The following is a 12,046-nucleotide window of genomic DNA, read 5'->3' on the forward strand; positions in this document are numbered from 1 at the left end:
CTCCTTGGAAACCTGGCATCGCTCAGGCTCCATGTTCTTTGCTGTTGTTACCCACCCACAAACACTGCAAGCCATCCCTCCCGCACACCCACAAAGCCCCCCAAACATAACTCTTCACCTGCATCTTTCTCTTCACCGTGTCGAAGGGAAAGGAGAGTGTCTGGGTCACCGCGGCAGCCAGGCAGACATTGGCGAAGTTCTGGAGGAGAGAGAACCGATCTCGGGGTCCATTCCAGATTTTCTCCAGGTTCATGTAAACTAGAAGGGAGCCGGCAGAGAAAGGGAGAGCACCTGAAAAACAAGGCCAGGGAGAGGCTGTGATGTCTCAGGAAACACTGGCTTGAGAACGTAAATGCCTGTGGGGAATCCAGGAAAAGTAAACAGGACCGGCTCTGGGCTTGTTAAACAAGTCACTCCAACCGTAGCAGCAAGCACTTTCTTGGGTGATGATAACGTGCTATATTTTGATACGGGTTGTGTCATTGATCAAAATGCATGCATCAAAAGATTCCCTAAGGGCTTCCCTGGTGGTGCAGTGGTTGGGAGTCCGCCTGCCGATGCAGGGGTCACGGGTTCGTGCCCCGGTCCGGGAAGATTCCACGTGCCGCGGAGCGGCTGGGCCCGTGAGCCATGGCCGCTGAGCCTGCGCGTCCGGAGCCTGTGCTCCGCAACAAGAGAGGCCACAACAGTGAGAGGCCCGTGTACCGCAAAAAAAAAAAAAAAAAAAAAAAAAGATTCCCTAAATATTTGTGTACTCTATGTCGATTTTACTTTTAAAAGAGCCATAAACAAATATTGAACTCTAGTTAATGATATGCATGTTGAAGGGTTGAGGGGTGAAGTGTATTGATGTTTGCAACTTACATGGAAATCATCAAAAAATATATGACTGATGAATGGTTAGAGGGACAGATAAAGCAAAACATTAATTGAAGGAGTGGGTACATGGTGGGTACATGGGTGTTTCCCATGTTTAATTTTTAATTAAAATTTAATTAAAAATTTAATAAAAATTAAACATGGCAATGTTTAATTTTTTAAAATTAATTTTAAATTTATTTTTTTAATTAATTAATTATTGGCTGTGTTGGGTCTTTGTTGCTACTTGCGGGCTTTTCCCTAGTTGCGGCGAACGGGGGCTACGCTTCGTTGCGGTGCATGGGCTTCTCATTGCGGTGGCTTCCCTTGTTGTGGAGCACGGGCTCTAGGCACGCAGGCTTCAGTAGTTGTGGCTCGCGGGCTCTAGAGTGCAGGCTCAGTAGCTGTGGCGCACGGGCTTAGTTGCTCCGTGGCATGTGGGATCTACCCGGACCAGGGCTCGAATCCGTGTCCCCTGCATTGGCAGGCGGATTCTCAACCACTCCGCCACCAGGGAAGCCCCTCCAATTCTTTTTTTAAAAATTTATTTTATTGGAGTATAGTTGATTTACAATGTTGTGTGAGTTTCTGCTGTACAGCAAAGTGATTCAGTGATACATATATATTCTTTTTCATATTCATTTCCATTATGGTTTTTTACAGGATATTGAATATAGTTCCCTGTGCTATACAATAGGACCTTGTTGTTTATCCAGGCTGTTTCCAATTCTCTTAACTTTTCTGGGTGTTTGAATTTAAAAAAATAGAGTGTTGGGGAAAAAATTCACTCCCACGAAAAAAAAAGTTAGTGGGCGGTACTTAATCAAGTTTTGGAGACTAGGGGGGACCTGATCTCTAGTTGAGAAGGAGACATTCTGTGAAACCTGAAGAGTGAGGTAGTAGGAGATGTGGCCATATCAGGGCTCAGTGTGTACCCTGCACTGTATGGCAGCCTCACCTTTCTAGGAAAAGATGGTGAGCAAGTAGTGCAGTAGTTGGCACCTTGAAACTTACAGAAACTTTGGGAGCAATCTGAAGTTTACGCAGGGACTAAATTTCTCCCTCAAAATGAGATTTAAAAGAGGGGCTAACACTAGTGGGGTTGCTCATCTTTAGAAAAATGTAATATTTATTTAATAAACACATTAAAAATGACGCACCAACCCTACATTTTCCTTCATTCAGAAAACATCTGTGGAGCTTATGCTATGTGATGGGCCCTATGCCAGGTGCCAGGAATATACAGAGGTGTAAGTAGGCTAATTCCTGGAGATGCTCACCATCTAGTGGGAGAGACAGACAGATGACATATGCCATAGTAAGGGGGCTATACAAAGTGCTTTAGGTACACAAGGATCAGAGGGATTAATTTTGCCTGGGGGAATCAAGAAGGACTTCACAGAAGAGAGAACTTTTCAACTGGGTGTTGAGGAATGAGTAGGAGTTCATCAGACACTGGGAGAGCAGGCAGAGGGAACAGCATGTACAAAGAGAGTGGCGTTTCCAAGAAATGCAAGTATTTCTAGATGGCCAAAGCAGGAGTGCAGGTAGAACGTGACAGGAGATGAGGTAGGAGGGGCTGGCAGGGCCAGGTCTGAAGGATCTAGTATGCCACAAGGAATCTGGGCTTTTCCCTGTAGCTCACAGGAGTCAGTGAAGGCTTTTAAGGAGGGCAGTGGAAAGAGGTTGGTGAAATGATCAACTTGCACTTAGAAAGATCATCACACCCTGGCAGCAGGGCACAGGGCGGACTAGGGCAGCAGAGACCCAAGACTGGGACTAGGTAGGAGCCTCTCATAAGTGTCTGCAGGGAAGATGATGATGAGAGTGTGACCTATGGCAGAGAAGATGGGGATGGAGAAGGGGGCAGACTTGAGAGTTAAAAGAGGTGAAATTGACAACACTTGTGGCTGAAGTGGGAGTGGAGTGAGAGGAGGAGTTGAAGTTGAAGTGCTTCTAGGTTTCTTCTGGCTTGGGCCACTGGATGAAAGAAAGGCGGTCTTGTTCATTAGGGAACACAGGAGGGGGGCAGGTGTGCAACTAACGAGGCCATCAGGTTTACTCTTGACTTCAGTAAGCCAAGGGAGCATCAGGTGAGGGTGTCCAATAGCAGGCATTTGTACTGCCATTGGGAAGTGGTAGTCGTCAGTGGTTAAGAGAGAGGGCTCTGGGGTTATATTGCTAGATTCTTCCACTTTCTATCTGTGACCTTGGGCAAGTCACTTAGCTTCCCCAAGCATCTATTTCATCTGTAAAATGAGGCTTAAATGAGGAACTGTAAGCAAACCATTTAGCATAGTGCCTGGCACATAGTAAACTGCAATAGATGTTAGTCGTTGTTATTATAGAGATGAGATTGGGAGTCATTAGAGTATAATGATGCTTGTTCAAGCCACTAGTTTAGATGAGGCCACCCAGGGAGGGTATGGAGGGTGAGAAGAAAGCTAAGGCAGGAGCTGGGGGATAGTGACACACAGGGGGCTGGCATCGTCAGATGAGCCAGATAAGAAAGAGCTGCAGAGAGGTGGGAAAGACATCTAGGAGACAGTGGGGTCCTAGAAGCCAAGTTTCCAGAATAGAGTGATCGATCTCATCAAATGCTGCAACAAAGGTCAGATAAAAGGCAAAAGTCTACTGGACTGGCAATTGGGGGTCCTGGTGACCTGTAGCCCTGGCAAAGGTTCCAAAGAACACAGAAGCTACAGTTGCTACGCTGGTTGTGTTCATACGTGTACCGATGCACGCAGAGACTCTTTGCTGCAGTCAGATGGGGAGTGTGTGGGACTGTCTTCTTATCAATCTGTGCTGAGCCACATGCACTCTGTCCTACTCCCTCCCTGGGATATAACAGACCAGAGTTAGGAGTGGGGTATATGGCTATGGAATAGAATGAAGCTAATGGACTCTGTGTGGATTGAAGCCATATGACCTTGAACTCGGTTAAATGGATGTAACTGGTTACAAACAAAGGTATACAATACACTCATATATATATATATCCCTTGAACTCAGTAAAATGGATTTAACTGGTTACCAACAAAGGTATACAAGTCATTTGCATGTATCAAAGAACACAGTCTTTTCTTGGACAAGGTGAAAAGTTCCATCTTACCTAAAATAGTAAGGGAAACCCCTCGATAAAGGGCCAGGAACCCTTCCTGTTGATAAATAGTAGAAAAAGCATGGAGGATCCCCCTGTAAGATGGTTCCAGCATGTTCTGCACAATTAACCGGGTTTTGATGAGGTCTGTAGGATATGTCACGATGGTGGAAACCATGCCCGCAAGACTCCCAGCCATGATGGACCTCCACTGGGAGATGTGGCCCAGGTCATCCGTGAACAGCACAACAAACCTGGGAGAAAATAGGGAGAAAAGCCCAAGGGAATCAGCCACGGCTTGTGCTAGAGTGCTCGATGCTCCTTACTGCACCATTTCCCTGCATTTGGAAACGCTTTACAAAATGAAAATGACTAATGTATTAGGATTAATGAATAACACATTCAATTCTACACGTTCAATTATGCTCATAGTAATGAATATAATTCTAGTTATATAAAATCAGCTGTTATAGTTTATATAACATCTATAAGGAAGAGATACCTAACCCTCTTATTTCTATCTACCCTAAGTCCTCACTTCATTTCAAGCATTTCCCCCTTTTATCTGCGTAACTGTCAACCCTGGCTTGCCTGTGGGGTGTAAATGAACAGAAATACTTGGTAAATACGGAACTGGAATGTGCTCCTTTGATTCTGTTGCAACGTAAATGAAATTGCTTGAAACGATGACTTTGAGCATCCCTAGTCATTGAGTTTTAAAAAATATATTGGTTTAATAGTTATAAGAGAAGATGTACCACCCCACCAACTGTCAGGGAAATAACAAATAAGAACAATAACACAATACCACTTCTCAACCAGCAGACTGGCAAAGATGAAAAAGTCTGATAATATCAAGTGATGGTGAGAAAGTGTGGAAACAGGAATGCTCACCCACTGCTGTGAGAAGTGTAAATTGGCAGGTCACTTTGTAGTATCTAGTAAAATTGGAAAAATGCCTACTTTCACCCCAGCAATTCCATTTCTAGGTGCATATCCTAGAGAAACTCTTGCACGGGTACATATGAAGACACATACAGCATTGTTTGTAAGTGAAACCGAACCATCTAAATGTCTATCTGTAGGGGAATGGATAAACTGTAGAACAGCGATACAATGATACTTTAGTTTAAATGAATGTGCTTAGAACTATGTATTTACACGGATAAATAGTAAAAGCATAAAGCTGAGTGAAAATAGCAAGTTGTAGAGTGACCTATGGTGTATGATAACCATTTGCAGCCATCTCTGTATATCCACAGGTTTCAGGACCCCCTACGGATACCAAAATCTGCAGGTGCTCAAGTCGCTCATATAAAATGGTATACTATTTGTCCTCTCGTATGCTTTAAATCATCTCTAGATTACTTATAATTCCTAGTACAATGTAAATGCTATGTAAATAGTTGCTGGAGTGTGGCAAATTCAAGATTTGCTGTTTGGAACTTTCTGGAATTTTTCCCCCCAAGTATTTCCAATCTGTGGTTGGTTGAATCCATGGATGCAGAACCCGAAGATACAGAGGGCTGACTACACTTAAATTAAGAACCACATCCACAAAACCATATATTACACCAATCATGGATAGATATAGATACATATACAAAAGTATAAAATAGACCCCCAGGAAGGTGGAGAGTGGATGGGACTGGGAATCAGAATGAAGGGGATTTCAGCTTTATCTGTAATATTTTACTTCTTGTGTAAAAAAAAGATACTTGAAGTATCTTTTAAACTAATTATCTTTCATGCTGTCAATTCTGCATGGTGGGTATATGAATGTTTGCTAGACTATTCTTTGTGTTTCTCTGCAGTTTCACAATTTAGTAAAGAAATGGCTTTGGGTGGACTTTTCTAAATGCAGAATAGAAAGCCACTCTGTTACAATCCCTCTTTCTGGAAGCAGTGCATCCCCAGGCATGAGGGCCTACCTCGGCAGAAATTGTTCTAAGGGGCCTTTTACATGGTGCACGTTCCCTGGCCAGGAAGCAAAGGAATTTTACTCATTCTTGCTATGAGGACAAAATTAAAAAAAGGGCTTGGAAACCAGGAAAAATAATATTTTCTGTCGGAGGGTGGGGAGGGGGAGAGGGAGAGGGATAGCAAGTATCTGAATAAAAAGAAAGTGAACAGAGCTAGGCTAAAATAAAAGCATTGTATCTTTTTAAAAATGAGAGCATCCCCAGTTCTTTGGCTTTCCAAGCTCCAGTGAAGCTGTGTATTTCCTGCTTTTTCACTTTGGCAGCAGGCCAGAGTTTATCTCTGATAAACAAGAGGAGCCAGAGTTCAGGTGAAACCACTGAAGGGGTTCTAGGACCGCTCCTTTGCTCCCAAGTAAACACTGGTCGATTAAAAACATCTCCTTCAAGCTGTAGGAAAGTCTGGACTTCATTCTGTCACCCTACCTTAACTGTACCAGCTGAAACAGTCATTTGAGTGAAACCAGCAACCTTTTAAAGATGCAGGTAACTAAGCTGGCATTCACCAGTGGGCCTTCCGTCTGCCTCGGTTTCGCTGCCTGCACACTCCCTCGATCCTCCCTCCTCCCTCCCCTGGCCAATAAGTGGCAGCGGGAACCTTAGCCAGGGGAGGGGAGACAGGAAGTGGAAATGCTTGGCTGGAGGGGTGGTCTGCAGCAAGCGGAACCATCTAGAAGAAGCAGGAGTTTGAATGCCAAAAGAAACACCATTCATTCTCATTGCCTCCTCCTTATTCCCCATCCCGCTCGCCACTCCCAGGGCGTTAATGCATCCATTCCCCAGTCACCGAACATCCACACTGCCAGACACTGCGCTAGCATTCAGCATAGATCTTAAGAGAGTTCAACAGCCCTGCCAAAGAGATGACTGATGGGGCAACAAGAGAGGCATTCGGCCCTTGGTTCTCTGAATGACTTGATGAACGAGGACGAGGAGTTCTGTCTTCTATGAGTTTGTTTTATAATGTAGGGTCTTGCTATCAAATATACAAAATTAAAAAGAACCAAAGCAAGTCCTTCCTCTCAGACTTTTACTATACGGAGACAAAGACTACAAATCGTTCCTCTTACAATCAGAGTCAAGGCAGGGCACCCCGATAGGCCATCGATTACATCATCCTGGTCCCCACATCTTAAGTGCTTGTCTGACTGGGTGGGGCAGCAGTGTTCCCCTTTCTGCTCTTCCTCCCACTCCTACACACTGCACAGCAGCTTGTTCCAGCGAAACTGGATAAGCTGGTGAGCAGCAGTAACCCCTTCCTTTCAGGCACATGGCTATTACACACACCCTGGATGAATGTAGGTAGAACTGCCAACACTTCAACCTAACACAAGTTAGCAGGCAAACACAAGCTCATGAATCGATTACACAATAAGGAAATGGTGTTGGTTATGAGCAATTTCAGAGTTTCAGGGACCCAAACCAATGTTTATACAGCTACACAAACAGTTGTGGCATAAAGTTGGGTGAGGGTCTACTATATGATACATTTGAAAGCCATCCATCGTGTTAGGTTTTATTTGTTTAGCACAAGGACCTAGCTCCTAATAGCCTCTACTGAGTGGATTCTTTTAACTGTAAATCCAAGTAAGGAGACACTTCAGCATCACAGTGTTGGGCCGAGCCCTGCACTAAGGAGCTGGAAGACCTGGTTTCAAGCTCCAGCTCTGCCATTAATTGTGTTTGTGGACAAGTCACTGAACCACTCCATTTTCTGAACATTCTGGAGGTTTATGCTTAGTTCAAACCCATAATCATAGGCTGTACCATTACCCCCAACCAACCGTTTTGCAAATTCCTGGTCAGGAGGGTAGAGATTAATCAGTATAATGATGGCCCCAAGGTCTTGTCTTTATGTAGGAAGGCTGGCACCATGATTAATCAACCACTTTGCTGTCTATCACTGAAATATTTCTTTTGAATTTCCAGAAAGAAACTAATCTTGCAGGAAAAAATTATTAGCAAACCTAGCCTGGGTAACAACTATCTGTTCTTCCTCTCCCACACATCTCCTCTTCTCCACTCCCACTGTCATCAGGCTATTTCAGGTGCCCTCAGCCGCCACATGGACTAGTGTGACGGGTGGTCCTGCCACCCCCCACCCTTCCTCCTCTTTAGCCGTCCTCCACTGCTACCAGGTGACAATTCCTGTTGAATTGCTTTAATCACAGCACTCCCCCATCAAAAATCCCCCACAGCTACCCTTGCATTCCAAGTAAAGTCCAAACTCCTTAATCTGGCCCTCGAAGATCTCATTCCAACCTGCTTTTCTGGCTGTATTTCCCATTACAGCCAGAGACACACCTTATGCTCCAGTCACGCTGCATGCCTTCCCACCTCTGTGCCTTTGCTTGTGGCATTTTCTGCAGTATCTTTCTCCCCATCTTTGATGGAAAACTCCTACTCATTCTCCCAACACCAAACTCCGATGGTTTTTCTCCACTGTGACATCTTCACATCTTCTCCTCGTCCTCCGTCATCAGAGGTGTGAATTGCTATAGCACTTTAACCTTAGCAATCACATGCTATGGACACACTAGTCTTATTCTTTTGCTCTGTAAGCTCTGGGGCACAGGGACCATGCCCCTTTCATCTTGCGTTGTCCCCAGCATCATGCACACCGTGATCACTTAATGAAGGCAGAGAGAAAGGCAGCAGGAAGTAACAGGGCATGGGCATTGGAGTCGGAAGGCCAGGTGGTGGAGCTCAGCTCTGTCACTGATGAGTGGTGTGGCCAATCTGAGCCGAACTGTGCATCTGGAAAGTGGGCATAATACTTCGTGCCCTGTGGACCTTACAGGGCAGGAGGCAGGTGTCGTAAAAATCCAACGATTTACACACACACACACACATACACACAGGAAATGGTAACTAGGTAGAGGTGATGGATACGTTAATTAGCTTGATTGTGGTGATCACTTCACAATGTATACATATATCAAAACATCAAGTTGTACACCTTAAACATACAATTTTTATGTCGATGATATCTCAGTAAAGCTGTTAAAAATCCAATGAGATGAAGTCAGCCCTCCGTATCTGTGGGTTCCACAACTAACTGTGGATTGAAAATATTCAGAAAAAAAAATTCCAGAAAGTTCCAAAAAGCAAAATTTGAATTTGCTGCACATCGGCAACTATTTGCATAGCATTTACATTGTATTTACAGCGATTTATATAGTACTTACCTTGTATTAGGTATTATAAGCAATCTAGAGATGATTTAAAGTGTACAGGACGACTGTATAGGTTACATGCAAATACTACTCCATTTCCTGTAAGAGACTTGAGCATCTGGGGATTTTGGTTGGGGGGCCGTGTCCTGGAACCAATGCCCTTCCGGATACGGAGGGATGACGGTATATATTCTAGATGGTTAGCAGCAAAGCCACAGTACTTAAACCAGCCTTTGAAGTTCTGCTTCCCTCCCCTTGGTACACATTCCAAAGGAGGAGTTCCATACTTTGTGGAGAGCAGAGTGAAGTGGGGAGAAACTGAGTCATTAAAATTCAGAGGAGAACTGTTTACAGACTGCAAGCCAGATGTTGCTGAGGGAAAGGGGGCTGGGGAAGAAAGAGAGCCTTGACAGAAATGCCCCACGATCTCACTACCCTCCCTTCCTAGAGAAAGAGAAGGCAACTCTATTCCCAGGCACAGGTGAAATGTGCACTGGCCTCGAGGACTCAGTGATAAGGAAGATTCCATCGGGCTTGTTTGTCAGCTGTCAGGTGAGACTGCCAGCTCTGGCCTCCCAGAGCCAAAGGCAAAATGCTTTGACTGTTAGCCTCCAAGGCCGACCTACGTGGTCAAGACTGTGGGCTGTGTTTCTCTAATTCTGAGCCAAGGCCAGTCTTCCGAGTTGGCAGTGTGCCCAGCGAACGAGGAACACGGGGAACATCCCCCCAGCTGCAGAACTACCTGAAATTGCATCATTATCGCTTCATTCTTTTAGATTTTGTTTCCAGTTAAAATGGAGGTATCTCTGAGCTCTTGAGGGAGCTTTAAGAGTCATCTGGCATTACCTCTTTAGATGTTTTCCTAAAATGCAGCTGTTTTGGGGGGAGGTGTTCAAAGCCCAAAGAAGGAGTCCAGGGAGCAGCGAGGTTGGAGCTGCTTGCAGTTTGGGGAGGGGAAGCTGCAGCCTCTGTAGGACCCTAAAGTCCAGTTTCTTGGGGGGTGGGGAGCGCCGAACTCCGTGGCCTTTTTGTCGCAGTGGATTGGGCCCTGTGCCCCTACCAAGCACGTTCTTCTGGGGGCTCTGACACACTTCCATACACGCATCTTCAAAAGGGTCTCTCTCCCAAGCCAGCCAAAGCAAAATTTCCAAGTTGGCGGATGGTGGGAAGGATTAGGGGCCATCTCTCCGGAGATCTCTTCACTCCTTCCCTCCAAATCTCCTTTGGCCCCCTTCCACCTCCTCGCCCGACCAACCCGGTCAGCCTCTCCGGGCCAGAGCTGCGTCCCCACAAAACTGCACCCGGCGGGGCAGGAATCCCAAGAAAAGGTGAAAAGGAAAAGGTGGGCGCTGCGCTTTGGAGGCCGGAGAGGTTGCCTTCTGGCCCGAGGGGCTCCCACGCGCTCCGGAAGGGGGCTGTGGCGCGCCGCTGGCCGGATCCCGGGCACCCGGGCGGCGTCGGGCCGCGGGACCCCCGGCGGCGGCCTCCCGGGCCCCGGGCCCCGCCCACGCCGCCCGTGCCCGGCTCTTACTTGCGGTAGGCGGCCAGTTGAACGGCGCTGCAGGGGAAGAGGCGCAGGCAGGCCACCGCGTTCCCCTTCCACAGGGCGCGGGGCCCCTCGGCCCGCCAGACGCGAAGCCCCGCGCCCCACGGCCCCCGGGCGCGGCCGCGCACGACGCCGACCTGGGCCAGTACGGTGGCGAGCTCCAGCGGCGCGGTGAGGCTGAGGCTGAGCGTCCCCGCCAACCCCGCGCACAGCAGCCGCTGGCTGCCCGTCAGCCGGCCGTCCCGCCGCCAAGTCGCCATCGCGCGTCCCCGACCCGAGCCCCGGGCGGCCAGCAGATCGCGTGGCTCGGGCCTGGGGCTCCCGGGCTCCGGTGCGGGGGGCGGGCCAGGCTCCGCCCGGCGTAGGGCGGACCCGCGGCCCGGAAGGGAAGCCGGTCCGCGCCCCGGCCGAGCCGGCCTGGGGCCGGGGCGGGGTTGAGGATGCCAGCTCGGGGCTGAGGCCGCGCCGGTTTAATGTCTGCTCTTTGGCCGGTAGGTTTCTGTTTGCAGTTGAGAAGGAGTCACCGCGTTCTCTCAAGACCTAGCCCGCTCCACTTCTTGCGTCCTGAATATTCAGTGCCCCCTCCACCGCCTTTTTTCCTTTCCACGTTCCACCTCGCCCCCTTCCTCCCCTCGCCTCTGTTCTCATCCCTCCAACCTTTTTTTCTGCCCCAGGAAAAAGCCTTACGGATTTCCCAGTGCAGAAGGAAAAAAACCTTCTTTAACATACACACGATATCAGACACTTGAATTAGGCTTTTCATACATTTACTCCTTTAATCCTCAAAACAGCCCTTAGTAGGTGTGTCCTCATTTATTGCTCTCAGTTGGAGAGGCTGTAGGTGTGGTGGTTAGGGCCTGGACTCCAACATGCGTTAGAATCTTGGCTCTGCAGTTTACCAGCTGTGTGACCTTGGGGAAGTCACTCAACCTCTCTGTGCCACAGTTGCTTCATCTATAATTTCTTCCTCTAGGGGTTGTTGTAAGTATTAAATGAAAAATGATGCAGGTAACACTACAGATGTGCTAGCCATGATTAGATGTTATTTTACAGAAGAGGAGACCAAGACAGAGAGATTGACTTGCTCTAGGCACAGCTGCTAGACGCCATCAGGATTCAAATCTAGGTCGATTTTATGCCAACATCCACTACCAGCTACACTAACACGTCCATGGCGACTGTAGAGTGTCTCTCAACCATTTTCAGTGGTTCTGCGAGCTAAGGGGACAACAGAGGCAAAGAAGGGTTAGGAGTGACTTGGCCAGAGTCTAAGAAGGATTTTGATAAGTTAAAAAATTCCAAACTTCTCCCTGTTTTCTCTTCTTAAAAAACCATATCAGTAATAATAGTGAAAAGGCAGTCTAGCAGTCCATTAGTAGAAGACATC

The 12,046-nt window shown here is 47.2% G+C and overlaps 1 protein-coding gene across 2 annotated transcripts in view; it reads right to left on the bottom strand.

Annotated features, from left to right (window-relative positions):
- SLC25A43 (solute carrier family 25 member 43) overlaps positions 1-11,003 on the bottom strand; it is a 42,249-nt gene extending 31,246 nt beyond the window's left edge. For both annotated transcript variants that reach the window (XM_019949557.3, XM_033849435.2), the window contains exons 1-3: positions 10,645-11,003; positions 3,971-4,212; positions 119-291 (exon numbers count right to left, since the gene is read on the bottom strand). In XM_019949557.3, the coding sequence (XP_019805116.1) occupies positions 119-291; positions 3,971-4,212; positions 10,645-10,919 (690 nt within the window). In that variant the 5' untranslated portion in view covers positions 10,920-11,003. The remainder of the gene's footprint in view (positions 1-118; positions 292-3,970; positions 4,213-10,644) is intronic.
- Between the last annotated feature and the right edge of the window lie 1,043 nt (positions 11,004-12,046).

Source organism: Tursiops truncatus, chromosome X (genome assembly GCF_011762595.2).
Source record: "Tursiops truncatus isolate mTurTru1 chromosome X, mTurTru1.mat.Y, whole genome shotgun sequence".
In the NCBI taxonomy this organism is placed as follows: Eukaryota; Metazoa; Chordata; class Mammalia; order Artiodactyla; family Delphinidae; genus Tursiops; species Tursiops truncatus.